Source organism: Drosophila elegans, unplaced genomic scaffold, assembly GCF_018152505.1.
Source record: "Drosophila elegans isolate 14027-0461.03 unplaced genomic scaffold, ASM1815250v1 contig_397, whole genome shotgun sequence".
In the NCBI taxonomy this organism is placed as follows: Eukaryota; Metazoa; Arthropoda; class Insecta; order Diptera; family Drosophilidae; genus Drosophila; species Drosophila elegans.
Window position 1 is genome coordinate 1,084,586 of NW_024545782.1, and position 24,045 is coordinate 1,108,630.

The 24,045-nt window shown below is 38.5% G+C and overlaps 1 protein-coding gene across 2 annotated transcripts in view; it reads left to right on the top strand.

Moving 5' to 3' along the window:
• LOC108150075 (neurotrimin) overlaps nt 1–24,045 on the top strand; it is a 137,171-nt gene that overhangs the window by 75,808 nt on the left and 37,318 nt on the right. The window contains exons 4-6 of one of the 2 annotated variants that reach the window (XM_041708755.1): nt 12,198–12,356; nt 12,417–12,545; nt 12,614–12,764. In XM_041708755.1, the coding sequence (XP_041564689.1) occupies nt 12,198–12,356; nt 12,417–12,545; nt 12,614–12,764 (439 nt within the window). Of the gene's footprint in view, nt 1–12,197; nt 12,357–12,416; nt 12,546–12,613; nt 12,765–12,930; nt 14,922–24,045 lie in introns of those variants that run through there. The other variant, XM_041708754.1, reaches the window with a different exon arrangement.

Below are 24,045 nucleotides of genomic sequence, written 5' to 3' on the forward strand. Positions count from 1 at the left end.
GATCCTTGCCTTTTTTAGAAACTGTGGTGGCCTTCATTGCAAACCCGTCATAACAACGCAATCAGCTTCTCTTCTTTGTCGTTCAAGTTGGCAAATGTCTCGGTCGCAATATGGATGTCCTGCTGAGCATTACAGAGTTTAGTAAACTCACTCATGTTCATTAATTTTAATTAATTTCTTTTGGATTTGCTAAAATTCAAAAGTAAACAAGCCCAGATCAGCTGTTCGTGCCACTCACATGTCGGAGTAGCATTAACTAAATGCTAATGCGCCAATGGAATCAGGCACATTTAAAAAGTCCACTAATGCGGCAATGGAATCAGGCTATTAATCCCAGACGTCTGGCGAAGCTCTGCACATTTCTAGTATTTTTTTCGTCTATCTGAGTGCAAAAAGGCACTGCCGAAAAGTGTCCGCCGGTTATTTGCCTCACGCTCTCTCTCATAGGCGACAAACGGTTTTCTTCGATCTGAGTACTAGGCTGAAGCTACAGAGTATTGGCCTTAGAATATTAAGTATTGAATTAATACTACTGGGCTTACGTTTTATACTATTTAGCATACAGTTGTATTAAATTTTTGAATATTTTATAAGTATAAATTCTAAACTGAAAGTTTTGACTCTTCGGTATTGAAATGAAATTACATAGTATAGGCTTTATATTATTTAGAATTTAGTTTATAAATATTTTGTAATACTACCTTCAGTTTATTTTCAAGACGCCTTTATTAATTTTTAAAAAAAATTTCGCCCTTGAATTTGTGGTGGTGGAATAAGAAATACAGAAATAAATGCAAAAGAAATGAAGTCGATAGGACCGCTACAGCCGATGATATAAAATTTCTTCCAGGGGTATTTTATGGCATGTGTGGTAATTTTCAAAATTTTGTAACATCATAACTAACAAAAAATGTATTTTTTTTTTAAACCCTGATACACGGGTTTTTCAGCCGGCCATTAACACAAAGCTTCTAGCAGCATTTGAGTTGAAACGATGGTTTATTAAATATTTAAAATATATTCAAGATACAAAGAGCTTTAAAAAATCTTCTTCTCTTCTCGAGGCTCGTGCTGCAACTGCTTGTCGATAGTTGCCTCTCTTCCTGGATGCACAACGATTGATGTCAAACATATCGTTTATTCCATCGATAGTTTTGTGGAAAAAATAAAATAAAAATAAAAAAGTATTAAAATTATAATTAAATTTCAAATTACTGTACTGGGGCGGTAACAATACCGCCATTAATGATACAAATGTCAGTGGGCGGAAGTTAATTACGTATTCTGCACTTAATAAAACATTCCTTTGGCTTTCGTAGTTGTAGTTGGAGTTCGGAGAAATTGACTTTATAACCAGTTTAATGAAACGAATTAGGCGCTCCCAGGCTCCGCCCATGTGCGGAGCGGCTGGTGGATTGAAGCGCCATCTGATCTGGTCGTATTTTATGACAAGTTTCCCGAAGTCAATGTTCTTTAGCTCCTCCTTGACGATCTTCTCTGTTGCTCTAAAATTTGTGCCATTGTCTGAAAATATTTCCTTTGGTGTCCCGCGTCGGGACATAAAGTTAGTTAGGCACATTACGCATGAGCTAGTGTCAAGGCTATAGGCTATTTCTATATGGACGGCACGTAGAGTGAGGCATGTAAAAATAACGCTCCAGCGCTTCTCCTTATGTCGGCCTACAGTTACAGTATAGGCCCAAAAAAATCCACTCCAGTGTATGTAAATGACCTTTCGAAACTAGCGATTCTGGCAGGAGGGAGTGACGCCATCTGTGGTGGTTCCGGGATTGCAGAATTATTCTTGCATATTTGACATGATTTTCGAACCGATTTGTATACGATTCGCAACTGAGTACATAAAGTACATACTTCGTATCAGATTAATGGTACCCTCGTGAAGCATATGGTGGTTTTTCTCGTGAAAGTCCTTTACTACAAGATGTGTGATGTGATTATGATTTGGCAGTACGATCTGGTCCCTGTTTTGATTTATAGAATCCGCCCGCCCTTGAGTACGCATTATGCCCGCATCATCAATGTATACGTTAATGCGCTTGGTTTTGTTATGTTTTGGCTTGATTGAAGGGTGTCAAGTTCTGTTTTGAAGCCATCCTGCTGGGCTTTCCTAAAAAGAATGTTTTTTGCCGACGTTAGTTGCTCAATCGAAAGGTGTCTTGCTATTTTTTCAGCTTTGCATCTAGCTTGAATAATTCCTACGTATAAAAAGAAAAAGCGCGATTGCCCTGTACAAGCGCTTCCAATCCGAAAAACACTCAACGCTTAACGGTATCGCTTTTACGCTGGTCCTTCTCATTACCAATACGGTTCTTCGGATCTCGTCACATTTAACATTTTGAAAGGTGCATACATCGGGTTGTTTGGGCAATGGGCCCTTGACTGTCGGAGAAAGTGTGGCTCATTTACCCATTCTTTAGGGTTGGGCTTGGAAATTAATTTCGTGGCCATATCTGCTACATTTAGCTTCGTTGGAGCCCAATGCCATTGACTGGCATTCGTAGTCTCCATGATTTCTCCAACACGTTGCATGACAAAGGCGTAAAAATTTCACGGATCCATTGTCAGCCCTGAAAAAACAGTCCTTGAGTCCGTCCAATAGATGTGTTCATCGGCCTTTATGTTACGTGTGTTACGGACTTTCTGAGATAAGCGCGCGCCAGTCAAAGCGGCGAGTAGTTCCATTCGGGGTATGGAATGCGGCTTAAGAGGTGCCACTTTGCTTTTTGCTGCGACCAATGATAAAGTGACGTCATCTCCCTTTCCTATTCGAAAATAGCAGACGGCTGCTGGCATCCACAAAGGTGTGTAGTTCGGTGAAGTCTGCGATATGGAGTAATGGCGAGTAATGTCGTGGGACCTGAACTGTTGCGGCTTGGGAAAGCAAGCCCTTCTATTTTTCCCAAAATAAAAGCTGCGGTACCGATAAGACGTCGTCCCATCCTATTCCTGTGCTCCAAATTTTTTGTAGCTTAATTTTGAGGCCTAGGGTGAAGCAGGATAAGAATCCCAATGGGTCAAATATGGACATCAACACTTGTAGGACCTCTCGTTTGGTTGGCATCGCTTCTTTGGAAAGGATGTTTCTTTTCATTCGTGTAAATTTGAAAAAATATTTAAACATGTCAGTTTTTGGTTCCCAAAACATACCAAGGACTTTATCTGCATCTCCGAGCTCCTTCGCCGGTTGTAGTAATCGAGTCATCCAGCAAATGCTTCAGAACTTCAGGGGAGATAGATGTCCAATTCCTTATATTGAAGCCTCCTGCGGCGTGTAAGTCCCGAACCTTTAAAGAAACCTTGATTGCTTCTGTTTCGTCGGCCAGACTGTCTAGGTAGTCGTCGACATAGTGTGCTTCAGTAATAGCTTTAAATGCTCGGGGACTCTTCAGTTTATACTTCTTCGCGTTCTTATCACGCACGTAGTGAGCAATGCATGGAGCACAGGATATGCCAAAAGTCATTGCTTTCATTACAAATATCCTTGGAGCTCTGGTTTCTTTGTTAAACCATATAAATCGCAGAGCGTGCGAATCTGCTTCCTGGATACGAATTTGGTGGAACATTTCCGCAATGTCACCGCAAACTGCTATTTTTCCAACCCGAACGCCATTAAAACTTCAGTGAGGGGATGCAAAAGGTCAGGACCCGTGATCATAAAATCGTTCAGTGACTTTCCGTGAGACTTAGCTGCTGCATCCCATACAAGCCTAACCTTTTCTGGTTTATTTGGGTTGTGAGTGATAAATATCGGAAGGTACCAAACGCGCTCATGCTGTACAATCATTTCGGCGCTAGACATCTCGACTGCGTAACCCGACTGCGTACAATTGTTGATCTGTAGCTCAATCTTATCATACAAGTCAGGTTTAGGGAATATTTTTGATTTCTGACAGTCCAATCTTTTCATCGCGCTTTTATAGCTTCCTGGTAAAATGGGGTTGGTGTGACGCCATAGGAGACCAGCTTGATAGTGGCCATCAACTTTTGTGCAAGTACTATCCAATATTTGTAGGGCCTTTTCGTCTTCGATGGAACGAAGAGTCCTTGGAGTAGCAGAGTCAACATTAAAGCTCTCATTCACGGATTTATACGGTCTTGGCGTTGCCGGAGCCTAGTAGTCCCCAAACGAGTATACACTTCGACGCAATGGGATCGTTCCACTTCTCTTCTCGTAATTTTCGAGGAACAGAAAGCTTCCAATTATTTTTGCCAATCAAAAGCTTTGGTTCAGCATATGAATATGACTTTAAGGGTATTCCATTTAGGTGCGGGTATTTGGCGGTTAACTCACTTACGTTGACAGTTTGACTCGGCAGGCCCAAATTTTTGAAGGTGTGAACGTTATTTAGCCAGTATGATTTTTGGAAGTCTGCTCCTGAGATTCGAATATTAAAGCGCACAGAGTTCCTTGCCATTCTGGTGGTTTCATTGGTCCACTGCATACATATTGGGTCAAGAGTGCGCGTAAGTAAGCGATTGAAGAATGGTTCTTCCATGAATATCCCTAGTCCAATAAAGCGAAAGCGTCATTAAAAAACATTGCTGCAATGTACTCTTATGGGCACAATTCGACAATATTGCTCTCAGGGAATTTCGCTTGGTGCTATCTTTATGGAGTCTGCTCCATTGATTCACATCCTCCGATCTTACACGATCTACTAGAGAAGCATCTTCTTCCATGGATTAAAATCCACTTAAAGCACAGTCGATTGTCACGAACAATTAGCTGCATTTACTCATTGGGGAGATCACGAAAGCCTTCACACTGTGCGATTTGATGCTGTGTACTTAGGCATATGAAGCAAGTCGTGTTCTTAGAACTGTTAGCGTGTTGAGGTTCTTTCGATTCGGTGTGTTGTAGCCGTTCAATGTTGTAGCTGGTGTGAGTGTGTACGTTATTTGGTTTTGAGTACGATGTTGAAACCACGGTGTTGGCTGCTTAGGCGATCTTGTATAATTAATCACTGAAAGTTTTTACGTTTGCAACGGACCCGTCTTTTGGGTGCATTGGCAAATTCAATTTATATTGTTTTTTTTCCCCTTGCAAGCATAGGATTGTTGATGAGAGCGTCGAGCTTTCTCATTGCTATGTCGATCATGCGATCCAAAATGTGCTTATGACCATTGTTGGCAACAAAAGCTTGGCTCTTTCTAGGTCGTACGCTTTTCCTTTGAGTCATCTATGGAGTCGTGACATGTTCTCCACATTCGAAAAGCCAGCCACAAATATGCTAAGTCTGTAACGGGTAGCTACACTGCAAATCATTCCAGGCGAGATGTTGAAAGTGAAACACAAGCACACGCGGAATAGTTGTCCGGCTGGCGGCTCGTCGGCTAAGGCTGTGGTGGTCTTGCTTGTGTACACGTTTGCCTATCAACACTGCTACTCTAATAATCGCGTGCAACGACAATGAACCGGAAAAGATAGAGACACACATATAACTATTGCTGCTCAATAAAGAAAATTATCCAAATGCTGCTGAATTCCCCTTTTCGCCTCCTTAGATGTTGTGAAGGTCCAGTCGAGCCCGCACTTCCTTTGGTCGGTCCATCCACCTGCTCAATAGCCTGAGCGACCCCTTTTCTTTAGCGCTACTCTACATCTGCATATCGCTAGTTGCGGCCAATCTCATATCTTCTTAAAACATTATAAAAGAACATTCTTAACCTAGACATAAGAATAGATTTACATATAGACATATATAAATACGACATATAACTAAGTAATATATTTATAAATATTAAATGTGGGAAATGCGTAAATTAACTCGTAATCTTTCTTTCCTTTTCTTAATAAAATCAAGGTTTAGGCCAATGGGAAGGGGAATTTAATCCGCATAAAAAGAATTAATTTAAAAACGAATAAAAATTACGACTGCAGAACAATTATCCCGTGCGATTGAGTCGGAACCAAAATTGAGTTTTTTTCTTTCTACATTAGAGTTCAATGGATTTCACTCATTTTTTTTCTTTGGTCATTCTCTATCGACGTTTGAGGTTAAAAAATATTATAATTTGCATTTTTATTTTTCTTCTCGAACCCGATTATATATATTTCTGTATGATATGGAATTCAGATTGGGTTTTCTTACTCACCGATATTTAATACAATCCATCGAAGAAAGCGCTTTCCTCGGGATGCCATGAACTAGAGGGGTTAAGAATTTTATTACAAAACAAAAAGAACAAAAAAAAAATCAATTTGGGGTTTTTCAAGAACTATTTTGCCCGCCACTGCCATATTAAACGATTAACAAAAAACTTAATTAACTAATAAATTAACCTAAAAAAAAAAATCATCACTTATTTTCTCGATTTAACTTCTCCTGGTTAGGTCATCACTCTTCCCTCTTGGAACGTTTTCGCGGCCAATTTTCCTGGGTATTGTTACAGCCTTATTTGGCCCAAACTTGCTGCCAATTCCGGGTTTAACTGCCTCTGCTCAGAGCAGAGCGCGCCGACGTCATACGCGAATTAGAGGGGAAACGAAACTGAAGCTGCGCTCGATCGAACATCTCCCCTTAGTGTCGAACTTAAATCATTGGTAGTTTTAACTTAATTTGCTTTGTGCATTTCGGTGTGGGTGTGCGATTGGGCTTACATACGAGCGGCCCTCAGCTCACTCGCAAGAGATAAGGTTAGGGCCATTTCCCCGCTAAACACAACTTTTACACAGCTAAACGCTAATAATTGCCAATTTTAAATCGGTTGCGCTGGGCTCGACGGTTGCGCTGGGTTCGACGGTTGCGCTTCGGTTTTATGTGCGCTCGATGTACTGGTTACGCCTGCGCCGACTGTCGGTTTTCTTAGCCTTGCCTTCGCTTCTTGGGCCTTGGGATTCTCGCCCATTCGATCGCCCCAGACCACTGCACAAACGTCCGGGAATCCTAAGTTTTTCCTTTGCGTTGGAATTACTACACTCGCGATTACTTTACTTCAACCGAGTTGCACCTTTTAATACTTTGTACTTCTGCTGCCAAAATGGGAAAAGACCGATCCCCACGCCGGAAAGTTGGCGGTAACCTGTAGAGCGATCTATGGTGATTTATAGGGAAAGTTGACACATGCCACTGTTGCTCTCCGTTCGACTTTTCACCCCTTCCACAACCTTCTACGGCCGAGCGCTAGATGGCGCTAGTAGTACCTAAAATTCCACTCCTAGATGGATCCATAAACGTATCTTTCCCTTCCTTTTTTTTAGAGCCAGCGCTACAAGTATTATGTATTATGTGTACAAGTAAAAAACCGCCGTTTTTTTTATATTTTGAGGCATTATTACGTAAAAATAGCTACATACTGATTATTCAAAATAGAGAGCTCCTGTGATGGATTCTTGTTGTGTCTGACAAGAATCTTCGTCCAACAGAGTCTCCAAAGCTGCATCTTCAAACTTTTTCACGGGACCCGGCCGATCCTTGTCTTCCACGTCATAATCACCATTTTTGAATTTCACGAACCATTCTCGACACGTTCTTTCACTGATACACGACTCACTAGATGTTGCTACAATCATTCGACACGCTTCAGCAGCAGATTTTTTCGAATGAAACACGAAAAGCAAAATCTCCCGCAAATGACGCTTATTCGGTTCCAATTTCGACATCTTCGCGCACCAATGAGAATAGACGAGCTAGATGATGTAGAGTTGTTGACCGATACCTAAGCTTGCCATGTGATGCTTCTGATCGGAATTCCCTCACCGATTTTCAAAGGTGGCGCCACCCAGTGGAAAATGGCGGTTTTCTACTTGTACGTCCAATAGTATGGTAAGTCTGCCGAAGTATTTGGCGTGCTGATAGCTGAGCGCTAGTTGGACCCATATTGGTAGGTGGCAGTGAAAGTATTTTATAATTTTTCTGTATATATATTTGATCAGCTTCTCGTTTTTCCACTTACAACTGTAACATAAGAACCTTAGGGGATGTGTTGAAGATTATTGGAGCCTTTGAATAATTCAAACTTGTTTTGTCAATCTCGCCCTCAGCTACGTTGATTTGCTGCAAGTTCTTTTCGAGGATCTGCATCGGGTCCGGATAGCCTTTTAATTGTTTTTCAGGAGCTGGTGGCCTAACTTGTAGGCCCTGTGCGGCTGATCCTTGCGGTACCCTACTGGTGGTGTCTACATCTTTAATAGCGTCGTTGGAAGGAATTTGCGCGCAAGTAGGGCAGGCCCAGCCTAAAAGGTTATCATCACTGTCTTCGCTCACACAAGCATAATGATACCAAGTCTTGCAAGATGCACATTGCAACCAATTAATATCGTTTCCGTGTCGATCTGTTTTACAACCGCGATTAAACATTTTCGGATTCTTGTAATTGATTTCGCATTTGATCTTTTCTTTGACCTTTTGGGGGAATGTATTTGCTTTCGCAAGCTATGTCCCTACTCACAGCCTTAGTTGTCAGTTTATTGTTAGTTTTATAACGAAAGCGATGTATATCCAAACGGTATCAGGTGTTCAAGGTTGTGTGAAATTCTTTTCTGCGGAACTGTATTGCTCTTATCTACGCAAATAAATTTGACATTTACGCATACACGTACAAGGTTTAGAAACCAACGGTTGTTTCGATAAGTATATGTGAATTTTGCATTGTGCCTTTTCCCTTTGCTACTGCGGAACTTTACCGTTGTTATATATACGAAACCAACTAGGAATCACTATACCAGCAGCAAGTTCATGATTTTCTTTGCATAACCGGAACTTAATTTCTTGAGACATATGAAGCAGTTATTTTTTCTTTTCATTATATTTTCCCTTGCACGGAACTTAGACGTTCAATACACGAATAGTACGATTTTTTTAAGAATGTTGGAGCCTGCCATCAACCTGAATTTTCTAACAGCACTTGTGGCGATAAGATGGCTTATTTAATATTCAAAATAAATTCAAATTACGATATCTTTAAAAAATATTCCTCTCCTAACAATGCTCGTGCTGAAACTGCTTATCGATAGTTCTCTCTTGGTGGATGCACATCGATTGAACTCAAATGTCATCGCTCACGCCGATAACAGCTTCTTAGAAAAATTAATAAGTATCAAAATTATAATGAATTTCCAAACTGCTCTACTGGAGCAGTAACAATAGGCATTTACTGCAAAATTAATTAAGTCACCGCCTGGAGACTTTTTAGGTTTCAATTGGTCTTTGATGACTTAAGAAACTTTGGCCGGAACTATATTGGCTCCGTTTATGTTTCAGTACGAATTGAAAGCGACGGTAGTGTTTGTTCTTTGCTGTCTGCAGAGTTTCTTATAGGAGTCACTGTATCGACCGGGCCGCTTAGGTTTGGGTGAGCTTTCCACAAGGGATGCTTTGTACTGGTTGGGGACAGTTTTTCAATGAACCCGCGTTGTGTATCTTCTTCTTCATGCTTAAGAGCCCTGGTAAGTCTACGAATAACCTCCTGAAGAGATGGCTTGGAGGTTGGTGATCTGCTGGCTTGCCAAACGCGTTTTTTTCGAAACAAGCTATTTAATAAAAAAATTAGTTTTGTATCGGTTGCTCTGCACATTGTTCTCAAGTGCTGTGGAGATGTTGGCTGCTGCGATGAGTACTTATTCAAGTGCGTCGGCACTCCAATCGATGTCCTCCTTGATGTGGAGCTGCGGGGCTAGTTTAATATGAGAATTTACATATTTTATATTTAAGCCAGTTGGTTCTGTGCGACATCAACCTGTGGGGGCTCCCGATTATTTTCGGCCTTTAGAGAAAAAAAATTGCCATAGATACTAAACTATTGTTACATGAATTTCAAACTATTGGGTATCAACGATTTCTTTATAATATGAGTTCGAAGGTATTAATATAAAACTCTCGCAGTTATCAATTCTGTACTCACGACTATAAAACTTAAACTTACTCGGTGTATTTATACCGAGACTCCTAGTTTACTTTTCGTAATCTTTAGTGTTATTGACATACCATGTAAACGCTATGTAGCTTACATATTAAACTACGTAGTATAAATTTCTTACTATTTTATATCACAATTATCATTTTTCCCTTTGTGATTTAGTACACATTATTTAAAATTGACATATTACTAAAAGTCAAAAATATTAATTAAAAAAAAATATTAATAAATAAAAAAATAAAGTTAAAAGCTGAAAAATTACAATAGACTCTGTATTATAAAATAATAAAATACAATAAAACAAGAAAGGAAGCAAACGTCGACAAGCCGAAGTTCATATACCCTTGCAGCTATTGCAAAAATTAAATATTCATAAAACATTAAAATTATGATTTACTTGCGTATATGTTTAAAAACATTGAAGCTATGACGATTTGCAGCTCAATAATTGATAGTTCCTATGGCAGCTGCATGATATCGTTTTCCGATTTTAATAAAATTAAAAGCGTAATTCTGATCTGTCAAATTATTTATACATCAAATATAATTTAAAAAAAAAATTACAAAATAAAAAAGTTTTTTTTTTTTAATAAAAATTATTTTTTTATATTTTTATTGTTCCCATGGGTGCTTTAGTTTATAGTTGTCCGATTTTGATGAAACTTAAACCGTAATTCTGAAATATTTAACCATTACTATATGTCGAAGAACTAAAAAATAATAAAAACTGTAAAGTTATAATTTTCTTGTCATTTATTTTTCCGATTGTTCCTATGGGAGCTATATGCTATGCGATCCGGCTCGTTCCGACTTATGTACTACCTGCAATAAATAGACAACTTTTGCGAAAGTTAAATGCAGATACCTTTTTATAACTATTAGTTATAATGTACATTTTAAGATTGCTCTTACCTTATAGACAAAAAGCTTTAATTCTTTGAGAGGTGTTTTCGTTATGTTAAAATATAAATTACTTCTACTAAAACAAATAATGTGGGTAACACAGTACAATGCACCAAACACAATTCAATTTGCCAATTTCAATTAAGTAACTCTATAACTCGTATACAGTTGTCTAAGAAAGTATACCTACATTGGAGTATTTATAGGAATGCCATATAGATTTTACATACATGGTACAATTACATATTTTTTAAAATCTTTAAGTGTCCAAGTAAACGTAACGTAAAAAAACGAGTTTAAAAATCGATTAATTTATAAGACTTAATGCAAAGGTACACATTATTACGAAAAACAATGAAAATAAAATGGGCATTATTATTTAAATTACCCTTTTGAACCCTTTTTCACCATATCGACAAACCGGTTCGTAAGCCCTATCAATATTTTAGGTTCGAACCCTGAACCTACCTAAGCCGAATCGATTAATTGCAGCTCAATTATTTGAAAGTTCTTATGGAAGGAATACGATATCGTTGTCCGATTTTAATAAAATTGATAGCGTAATTCTGAACTTATTAAAAAGTCAAAAATAATTTAAAAAAAAAAAATTACATAATAGAAAAGTTACATTTTGTAAAAATATTTTTTTTTTCAATAACTTTATTGTTCCTATGGAAGCTTTATGTCATAGTCGTCCGATTTTGATGAAATTTAAACCGTAATTCTGAAATACTTAACCATTAATAAATGTCAAATAAATAAAAAAAATTAAAAAACAGAAAAGTTATAATTTTTTTTCTTTTATTTTTCCGATTGTTCCTATGGTCGTTCCGACATATGTTCTACCTGCAATAGAAAGACAACTTTTGGGAAAAATTCATAAGAATATATACTTTATAGGTTCGGAAATATATCCTTCACTGCGTTGCAAACTTCTGACTGAAATTATAATACCCTCTCCAAGGGTATCAAAAATCATTTTTTCACCCCAAAAAATGCCTTTTTTCAAACCGATGGTATTTTCTTAATATTTATAACTTTTTAAAGATTGTAGGTCATTGGGGAAATCTATTATCTTTCATAATCTTTTGGAATTTTTTTTGATCTTAGCAACGATTCGACCGGTATCATGACAGCAGTTTGAGTACTCTTTTTTTTGAGCCTCAGCAGTCAGCCCATCGTTAAATTAAAGCTGAAAATTTACCTTATAAAAAAATCCAAAAATTGCCTATTTTTGTGAGGGTTACACTGGTATAGCCCCTTAATAGAGTGTTGACAAGAATATTTTCTATCCGTTTGCCGCATTCTTGGCAATATTATATTGTCCCCCTTGCATTTACTTACAGCTTTGTTTGATTCTATATTTTTGGTACACAAACAATTCTTCCTCAATAATCACTCCTTGCCCTTCTCAGTGCCGCCCAATATTGACGATGCCCTGACCTCCAGCGACATTATCGTGCGCGAGGGCGATAACGTAACGCTACGCTGCAAGGCGAAAGGCAGCCCCGAACCTACCATCAAGTGGAAACGAGATGATGGCAACAAATTAGTGATTAACAAGTCGCTCGAAGGTGAGTTACTTTCTATTTTAGTTTTTAGGCTTCTACTAAATTTCTCCAAATAATGTACAGTGCCTGAACTGGAGACCGACTCCCTCGAACTGGAGAAAATTTCGCGCCTGCATATGGGCGCATACTTATGCATTGCCTCAAACGGAGTCCCGCCTAGCGTATCAAAACGAATCAAAGTCAGCGTTGACTGTAGGTTGATAAATAAGCTTCTTGAATAAACTTATAGTTCAATAAAATGGTCGGATCTATTCTTCTAGTCTCGCCAATGGTTTGGATACCGCATCAGCTGGTGGGCACACCAATGGGATTCAACATCACCCTTGAGTGCTTCATCGAGGCGAACCCGACCTCGCTAAACTATTGGACTCGCGAAAACGATCAAATGATTATTGAGTCACCAAAGTACACGTAAGTGAAAAGCAAGTACAAGAAAGTGCATTGCTGAATGCAAATTCAATGCGCTATTAATTTTTGGAAATCCCAGTTGAGGACGCATTAGGTTATCTCTTCATAAATATCAGTTGTTGCTCACATTGATTAACTGATAAAGGTGGTACACAAACAAATCTGTAATCGTTGATTTTCGTTCAGTTTGCTCGCCGCGATGATGTGGATTGGCTGTCTATTGTTTGTTCTCATTTGTGCTGCTTCTACAGCTCAAAAGTCTGAGGCCAATTCCAACATTCGGCTTCTGAACAACCTTCTCAGCTATGTAGTCGAGGATGCCAATGCCTGCGGTAATTACTTCGAGTATGCGTGCGGCAAGTATGCTGAGCGACATATCAACGATCCCTTTTCCGAGATCACCCAGATGTTAGACCATAAGGTGAATAAGAACCTTGTCCAATTGATGGAGGAGCTGTACCAGCGATATCAGTTGCAAGGGTTAATCAAGTCGAGTGTGGAAGCCAAAGCCTTGCGATTTTACGTCACTTGTCGCAACGCTTCGCTAAACACGCGCAGTGCAGAACACTATCTAAGACTGGCTCCTCCAGACGAGGATCTTACATGGCCCCAGCTAACTCCCCGTGCGACCGCCTGGCCCAAGCATCAGTTTAAGTGGATCAAGACCCTGGGATATCTGCATCGCTACGGTCTCTCCAATGTTTTAATAAACGTGATAATAACACCGAATTTTCAGAACAGCAGCCAATTTTTATTGGACCTCAGTAAGCCCAGTTTCGAGGGAGAGTCGCAGCACCTAAATAGTTTCATGGAAACAATCGCAACTCTTCACGTTACGAAAGTCCCGTCAAAAAGTGTACTACCTCTGGCGCGAAAGATAAGAAGGTTGGAGTCCGCCATTCGGATCTTAGTCGAAGACGACGACGACGATGAGAGCCAACTTATTAGTGTACATCAGTTGGAGAGCGCAACCGGCCACGATTGGCAGATGTTTTTTGAGTTAATAGTTGGTTACCGCATATCACCCTACTTTCGGTTGCAAGTTCAAAACTTGCACTATTTCACTGCACTTAAGCAGCTGATGGACTCCTCAGATGCCCAGGTGGTAGCTAGCTATATCATGACTCGATTCGTGATTTACATCCTAGAGGACTCCATGGATGACAGAGATCCCGTCGAGTGCATAAAGGACATGCGCCGAGGCTTGAATCTAGCCTCGAACCTGATCTACGAGGAGCGATTCCTATCACCTGCCACCCTGCACCAGTACACCGAAGATGTTAAAGAACTCTTTGAGCAATTGCGCCGACAGTTCCTGCTACAAATTGATCAAAATAGCCTTGGGTTGACCAACAAGCAGAAGCGCATGGTCGCCAGGAAGGCGCAAGATGTCGTCCTCAATATCGGCAACATGCCTAGGAGCCGTGACCATCGGAGCTTCGTCAGCCAGTACTATGACGGCCTGGTGTTTCCGTCCGCAGACCTGGACTACGGTCGGGAACACCTTAAGCTGCTGGAGTTTCGCACCCGAAAGAAAATGGCTCAACTTCACCAGACGGTTCTGAGTGCCGAAGAGTTTTTCTTCATGCCAGATCCGAACACAGCCATGAGCTCCAGCCCATACTATCTGATGCGTCAGAACGTCATAATCGTGCCATATGGCCTTCTTCAAGAGCCGTTCTTCGTATCAGACAGCCACGACGTGTTCAAGTATAGTCTATTGGGATTTGTGCTCGCCCATGAGTTGATGCACTCCGTCGATACCACAGGTCTTTTATTCGACAGTCGCGGGAACGCTCACGAAACCGGCACTGAAATAATAAGCTCACCGCGCTTTAAGGCGGGCTTGGTGTGCATGAACCGCATCAAGACGCAGTATCTCGACGAGCGAATTGCGGATATTTCCGGTCTTGATCTAGCCTACTCCACATACCTCCGGAACGCCAGGAACAGGACTTCAGACTTCACAAAAATTTCCCTGGAACAGATTTTTTTTCTCAATCTGGCTCAGTTTTTTTGCGGAGATGGCGACACAACTAATTTCGTTGATCACGACGACGACGAGATGCGTCTGCAGCAAATGCTACAAGGGTTCGCCCCTTTCCACAAATCTTATGGATGTCTAAAAAGTAGTTCTTACCACGATAAGTGCCAGTTGTGGTAAGCATTGCACAAAAGCGATAAAAGCACGGTTGCCGCGATTTGATATTTTTTATTTTCCATTCAAGCCAAATGGCGTTTAATAATTCAATTCAGTTCAAGCTTTATCATTATGCATCCATGAAGAAGTACTTTTCTTAAAATATAAATACCAAACATCAAATATACTAGTATTTAATACCTAATCGGTGTGAACCAGAACTGAGCCAAAGATTCCTTCCCATTTCATTTACCGAGTCCAAAAGACCAAGTTTCATTCATTATTTGTTTTTAAATCATTGTGCAATTATGCAAACATGAAATTGTAATATACATTTTTTGAAAAATGTTTGCCGTCATTAGAAAAAATTTGAATTTCTCCTTTAAAAGCTTTGAAATAAATATGACTATTAAGAGATAAATGAATACATGTATGTATGTAAGGTTGAGGTGTATGTTTGGGAAGTGTGTTCCCAACCTTTTCACGACGAGATATTGCGAAAGAACAATCAGCGAACCAGTTTGCAAGAGTTGAGAACGGAGGGAGCAAGAAGGGGCAAAGAAGTCGTCGAGGAACATAAGCTGTTGGTTGTATATCGCGTTGATATTGAAATTCATTTTAATTTTTGTTTGCCACGCCATTGCTATGGAAATTTGAATTATCAGGCCTGTTTCAGTTTTCACTCGAAAGTGAATTCGTTAGCATTAGCGGATTTTCCTTTAACATATCCAAAGTTCTCTTTCTTGCTAACAAATTTTATAAGGAAATTACTATTTGGGGGGAAATAAAACAGCTAACTGCCGCTACTGCTCTTAACTTTTGTTAAGATGATTTGCACAAGTTTCCCAGGCAAATCTCTGATCAACATTTGGCCCGCTGCTGTTCCTAATCTTTGTGCTTTATTGGTGCACACAGTTAATGTCTAAAATCAGTCAAAAAATCATTGGTAGCCAAAAATAACAAATTCTACTTATTTTAAAGGCAGTGATTGAAACTGACCCACAAAAGTTTTGACCAACTTGAGTGAATCTGCTGCTTGGCACTAGTGTTGCAAACTTGTTACAAATAGTGTTCAGGACCAAAGTTGCCAAAGACGATGCAAAAGGTTCCAACACAACACGCGTTGCACAATAAGTACGTTAATTTAAGGGGTAATAAGCAGAAAAACACCTTTAAACTAAACTTAGATAAGTTACACCCTACCATATAAAAACAAACCGAAGTGCGCTTGCTAAAAATAAGTCCCAAGAAAATAAATATTTTTTCGTACCATGGCAACTCTTGCTTTGTTTCTATTAAATTCGTTCGGAATCTCGAGCAGGGGCAGCGGATTTGCAAATCTCCAGTAAATTAGAATCGAAATGATTCTGAGGTGCCATCACAAAATAATTTTTAAAAAGTGAAATATGTTACTACTACCAAATCTGTTATGCAACAATGTTCTTAAAACATCAAAAATTTCATTTGCACAATAAGTAATAGCAAAAAATTTAAAAAGAATTAATTTCTGTTCTTGCGGATCTGATCCGTGTGAACCTTTCGGAAGTGAAAACTGGAAAAGGGTTCATGCAGGCCAAAAATTGAAGTACATCTTGGCAAGATAGAGGTAGTGGCGGGTTGGCCCAAAACGCTCATTAAAAGTTAAAAGGCTTATCAATTCTATGGAGTCAATATCACCTTTGACACGATTGTGCAAAAAAATAGTTTCAAGCATTATTCGCTAAATTAAGCAATAGTAATCTACTAGAGTAAGAAGGCAACCTTACGTTTTGATCCCAGATCAAACAACGAAGGGCGAAAAAAAGAAATATGTTTTCCCCGACTCAATATGATCTATGTGTACATGATATTATGGACTCCAAAGGGGCGCGCAATATTCGAAATTAGGACGGACAAGGGAAGTAAATGATAAAGAAGTTGTATAAGAATTTTTAAATTCTTTCGACCATCGCTTAATAAGCCCAAGAGCACTCGTAGCCTTGTTAACAGTAGACTTTTGGTCATTTCGTTACATTTAGGTAATTCAGATTTAAGAGGTTTGATTGATACCATCTTTAAATACAATCAATATCAGACGGTAAGTCGAAACCAGATAACAAACAAAGCTTAACATCATCAGCATATATTTATACTCAGAATGTGTTATGACAGAAGGAAGATCATTGATGACTACCCTGAGGCACTCCAGATGTTTCGATAATCATATTGAAAACTGCGTTCTCCCATTCAAATAATTTGAAATCCAAGTTAAAGGATTATTCGAAAACCCGAGCCGATCTAATTTAAATAAAAGAAGAGAATGGTTTACAGAATCAAAAGCCATACTAAAATCTGTATATATAACACCAGTCTGCATTTTATTATTGAACCCTTTAACTATAATAGATGTCAGTTCAAGTAGTAGACCTCTGCTTAACAAAACCATATTGATAAGGTGATATGAGTGGTGAGAAGTAATATTGCGCACAAATGCTTTAGATATTGCAAATAATTTAGAAAAACATCTAAACTTTTAAACATCCGACTTCCCTCCCTGTTTATGGGGTTCAAAAATAAATCTTTCCAGATAGTTGGAAAAACTGATGTTGAGGTAGACAATTGAAACAGTTTAAGAATTGGTTTACAAATAGTTAAACTTAAGCACGCACCCAAGAAGCACGCCCTGGAGAGTATGTTAGTATTGTGGTCTCCAAATCCTCTAGACGAGAAGCAAACTTCGGCAAGCCGAAGTTCATATACCCTTGCAGCTATTGCAAGAATTAAACATTTTTGAAAACATTAAAACTATAATTTACTTGCGTATATGTTTAAAAACATTGAAGCTATGATGATTTGCAGCTCAATTATTTGATAGGTCTTTTATATATTTTTATTGTTCCTATGTGAGCTATATGATATAGTCGTCCGACTTTGATGAAACTTAAACCGTAAATTGGAAATATTTAACCATTACTAAATGTCGAAGAACTAAACAAAAAATTAAAAAACAGAAAAATTATAATTTTTTTTTCATTTATTTCTCCGATTGTTCCTATTGAAGCTATATGATATAGTCGTCCGACTTTGATGAAATTTAAACCGTTAATCGAAAATATTTAACTATTACTAAATGTCGAAGAACTAAACAAAAAACTAAAAAACAGAAAAGTTATAATTTTTTTTCATTTATTTTTCCGATTGTTCCTATGGGAGCTATATGCTATAGTCGTCCGATTTTGATGAAATTTAAACCGTAAATCGGAAATATTTAACCATTACTAAATGTCGAAGAACTAAACAAAAAATTAAAAAACAGAAAAGTAATAATTTTTTTTCATTTATTTTTCCGATTGTTCCAATGGGAGCTATATGCTATAGTCGTCCGATTTTGATGAAATTTAAACCGTAAATCGGAAATATTTAACCATTACTAAATGTCGAAGAACTAAACAAAAAATTAAAAAACAGCAAAGTTATAATTTTTTTTCATTTATTTTTCCGATTGTTCCTATGGGAGCTATATGCTATAGTCGTCCGATCCGGCTCGTTCCGACTTATATACTACCTGCAATAGAAAGACAACTTTTGGGAAAGTTTCATGCAGATAGCTTTAAAACTGAGAGACTAGTTTGCATATAAACGGACGGACAGACGGACAGACGGACGGACAGACGGACAGACGGACATGGCTAGATCGACTCGCCTAGTGATGCTGATCAAGAATATATATACTTTATAGGGTCGGAGATGTCTCCTTCACTGCGTTGCAAACTTCTGACTGAAATTATAATACCCTCTGCAAGGGTATAAAAATTAAAAAACTGCAAAGTTATAATTTATTTTCATTTATTTTTCCGATTGTTCCTATGGGAGCTATATGCTATAGTCGTCCGATTTTGATGAAATTTAAACCATAATTCTGAAATATTTAACCATTGCTATATGTCGAAGAACTAAACAAAAAATTAAAAAACAGCAAAGTTATAATTTTTTTTCAATTATTTTTCCGATTGTTCCTATGGGAGCTATATGCTATAGTCGTCCGATCCGGCTCGTTCCGACTTATATACTACCTGCAATAGAAAGACAACTTTTGGGAAAGTTTCATGCAGATAGCTTTAAAACTGAGAGACTAGTTTGCATATAAACGGACGGACAGACGGACGGACAGACGGACGGACAGACGGACGGACAGACGGACATGGCTAGATCGACTCTACTAGTGATGCTGATCAAGAATATATATACTTTATAGGGTCGGAAACGTCTCCTTCACTGCGTTGCAAACTTCTGACTGAAATTATAATACCCTCTGCAAGGGTATAAAAATGTGAGACCAAACAAAAAAAATTAAATTATTCATAATAAAATATTCTATATATATATGAAATGAATACATTTCTTACTGAAAAACAAAAGGCAATGAAAATGGAACAGGAGGAGATAAAATACGCATGAATCACCCAGGTACCCCGCACAAACCATGGTGACTTGAACCTGCCTGAAACCTTAATCATGCCCTGTCATTCAATTATGACAAGAATATCCCAGGAATTGAAAACACGTGTCTCTCTCCGACGAATCTAATTCCTTCGTCTACAGGTATTTTAGCATTGTAGCCAGTCTCTGAATCCAACATTGCTCCGACTGCATTGGCCATTCCGGCTCCCGGCTCCGTACGTTGCACCAAACCCTTGTATATATATTCTTGATCCGTCCGTCCGACCGTTTTTTCGTTTGTCCGTGCGTCAGTCCGTCTGGACGTTAATCTCTCAGTTTTAAGCTATCTGCGATAAGCTTTCCCAAAAGTTGTGTTCCTACTGCAGGTTGTATAATTCTTTGCAAAATAGAAAATGTCAATAAAATTAATGTTGATGTTTAATATTAATTAACAAAAATTTGATTTGTTTAATTTTTTCTTTTTTTACAATATTATTGTAAGGGTGAATCTTAGGTACAATTATGGATTTAAAAAAATATAAATTTCAACATAAAACTCAGAAAAAATATCAAAAACAAAAAAATAGCAAATTTTCACCTGTTAACTAATTCTTTGCAAACACAAGCTAAAGAGAGGCACAAAACCAAATAACGGTAAATCAAATTCGAGTGAAATAAATTCGTTCGCCTTGGATGAGTTCTTATCTCTTATTTTCATTACGATTTTGGTTTGGGCAAGTGTATAATTTACTGCAATTTGCATTATTAACAATGCCTGCAAACGTGTTGAAGTTTAATTCAACTAGTTTACTTTAATTATTATAAGAATAAACCGGCAAAGGAGTTAGCAAAAATGTTTAATATTAAATTAAGGACAATATACAACATTATTTATCGGGCAGAAAAGGAAAATCGGCTTCATCTGAACAATTCTGGAGGCAGACCAAAAAAGCTCACCAGGCGTGATCAATCAAATATTTTGAAAAAGATTGGCGAAAATCCGCAAACTACACTCAGGCAGTTGGCATTGGAGTTCAAAAATGATTGCAATGTAACAGTGAGCCACGAGAGTGTAAGAAAAGTACTCAATACTCACAAGTGCGGCTCAACTTTTCTATTGCCAATGCTAACCAGCCGGCGGAGTACTAGAACGATGTTGTCATTTGCGATGAAACAGAGATAATGTTATATTATCATGATGGGCCCAGCAAAGTTTGGAGAATGCCGAAAACAGCCTTTAAAGAAAAGAATATAATACCAACAGTGAAGTTTGGCAAACTATCTGTAATGGTTTGGGGATGTATTTGATCCAAAGGTGTTGGATCGCTTGGAATTTTTTATGGCATAAAGAGTTTTTTTGGACATTTTAAATAATGAACTAACAAACAGCGTGAAGGCGTTTGGGTTCATGAACCCTCAAAACCGAAATAAACTTCAACACAGACTGTATCAGGACAACGACCCCAAACATAAATCGTTCCTTTGCAAATCCTGGCTGCTGTATAAAATCGAAAATTTGTGGGCCTTGTTAAAGAAGAAGGTGGCTAAACGGGAACCAACCAATAAAAAAGCTTTAATACAAGAAGAATGGAAAAAAATACCTGAGTACTATGACCTAAATGTAATTATACAGTCCATGTCTCGTCGCCAAAATGCAGTTTAGATGCCAAAGGACACCACACGAAATATTAGAACATACATTGTAACATTTTTAAGTTTTCGTTACGAATTTAACCAATGTTTGCATTATGCAAAGAATTAATTGAGAACTGAAATTTTGCTATTTTTTGTTGTTATTTATTTTAAAAGTTATTAGACCGCTCCTCTGCCGCCCCTCTGCCGCCCCTCTGCCACAGCTCAGCCACAGACAGATAGAGAGAGAGAAAAAGTGAGAACGACAGAACTGCTAGCGGTGGATGGGGGTGCAGCACGCTCTAAGCTAGACTTCGATTGTTTTGTGGGGAAATATTTAGTTTGAAAGTTGTTAGCTGAGTATCGGGAATCTAACAGTTGGGGATATCGACTATAGAGTTCTTTCTTGTTTCAATTGGAGTTATTGAGCCCGGGTTGGCAAAATATTCAACTTTTTAGCAAAGCTTAAATTTATTGAAAATACTCGTCGATTGACACAAAATTTGCTTGGATTTGATGCTCTGTTCAAAAGTTGTTCAAAACATAATTTTTTTTAGTATATCTTAAGATTAAAATGCTTCGGTGTCTGTTTGTCAGTTTAAAAAAATTGTAAGGACTTGTTTTAGAATTCTGAAATAATTTTTTATGAGTTACGCAGGTCGTTACAAAAAAAAAGTTTGCTCTACAATTTATTGAAAAACTGTCTTATTTAGCGGGAAATGGATATAGTCTACCAACCTATTGCACCGAAGAATTATAGTGGAAGAGCCACATAAAAGGAACAGGATGGTTACCATGCAACAAAGTATGATGGAATTTATGTCCTTCATGAAATCGACCATGCAAATACTGGTTCAAATTCAGAACATGGTGTTACAGTTGCTTGCAGCTAAGCAGTCCAAATAATTGATGGCAAACCTACGAATAACCATGTGGAACGCCAATGGCGTTTCCCGGCACAAACTTAAAAAAAACACAGCTCCTGAATGTAAATCATACCGACATTATGCTACTGGTAAAGACGCACCTCACAAGCAAATACGACTTCCAAATAAGAGGCTACACCTTCTCCACACAGATCATCCAGATGGTAAAACCCACGGCTGAACCGGCATCCTAATTAGGAAACGAATCAAGCACCATTTTCACCAAAAGGTGTGCAACAAACTACTTGTAGGCCACGTCTATCATAATTCAGTCAGTTAACGGAAACCTTTCTATAGCCGCCTTGTACTGCCCGCCTTGCTTTACGATCTCTGAATGACAATTCATGGATTTTTACAACTTACTTGGAGATCGCTTCATAGCTGCAGGAGACTATAATGCTAAACATACGCACTGGGGATCACGACTCGTGACTGTCAAAAGAAGGCATTTGTATAATGCAATCATCAAACTGAATAGCCCCACATACTGGCCAGCAGAACCCAGAAAAGTCCCTGATTTTGCGGTGACAAAAAACATTCCAAGTAATATAAAAAGCGCCAAAGCGCTTTCGAACCTTTTATCTGCCTATTCGCCAGTGCTTATAACTCTTCTTCAAAGTCCATAAACCACAGACCACCCCCACAGGCTGACATCGGCCAGAACCAACTGGCTAAAATATAAAAAATATATAAGTTCTCACATTGAACTAACCCCGCAGCTCAACATCGAAGCGGACATCGACTGTTCTACCGATGCTCTTGAAGATATACTCCTGGCATCAGCCACTATTTCAACACCAAAAGAAGGACGTGCAAGCCAACCATTTCAAAACAAATCTACTACTACAAATCTAATCTAGCTTGTACTGGAAAAGAGGCGATGGGAGGCTTGGCAAACCAACAGATCGCCATCCTCAAAACAACGTCTTAAGGAATTTTAATTGTCTTTAAACAAGTAATAAATAATAAAATACTTATTATATTATTGTAAAGGTAAATGGAACAAATATAAAAATCCGCATTTTTTTTAATGATAATAATTTATTTTAATGATAACAATTTTAGATTTAAGTTGTACCAATATCTTGGATTATAACGGATTGTTTAAAGACAATTAAAATTAGATTGCGAGTCATTAAGAAATAAATCAACCAAAGATCACTAAACAAGTGTCCTAAAAGCCCGCTCCCCTTAGAAGCAATCGTCGGTAGGGTATGCAGGCACCAACCGCTCGCAAAACAGCGACACGACTGCCATATGCCCTGTTCCCATCTCAGTGGACTGATTTCTATAAATTCGAATACATACATATATGTAAAACATTTTACTGCTACCACTGATTTGAATTTGCAAACAAAAATAAAATATATGCTGAAATATTAAAAAAATATATTATAACATATAATATTAATATTTATATCATAACCCAATAGTAAATACGCCCATATTCTTAGGGTACCAAGTTTGAAAAGTGGCAAAAGACAAAATATTCTTGATGCGCCGAAATGAAATAAACGCACACATGCTCCCGTGTATGAGAATGCATGATCACGTATACATACAAAGACGAATTCAAGTGCAGGATAGCCTTCTTCAAAAAGCACCTCTCTGCGACTAAACGACTGAACTCTGCATTGAGTGCGCGAGCATAAAAATGAGAATGAGTATGAGAGAGCAAAAAACCCGAACGCACACGAAGTGCAGGGGCCTGCTGCTGTGAGTACGGAGGGCCTCCCGCTTTAAATCTGTTTGTGTCAAAATTCGTTGTATGAAATGACCAGTCTATATGTTGTATGGTTAGTGGTATGGAGTACAAGGTCCTGCTGTACAATTCCCCTCTCAAACCCATCTGGACATATGGCTCCCAGCAATGGGGGAACGCGAGCAGCAGCAATATAGACATCATACAGCGCGCACAATCAAAAATCCTGAGAACTATCACTGGGGCCCCATGGTATATTCTCAACCAAAACATCCACAGGAACCTCGACATTCTTGCAATAAAAGATGAAATAGACAAACAATAAGCGACCTACAAATAAAAACTCTCTGTGCACCCAAATCATCTCGCAAGAGGCTTGACTCGGGTTTCCAGCAGAACCCGCCTACAACGCAACGACCCAGCAATAATTCCCAGGGCCCCATAACTCATTTGATACACTTATTG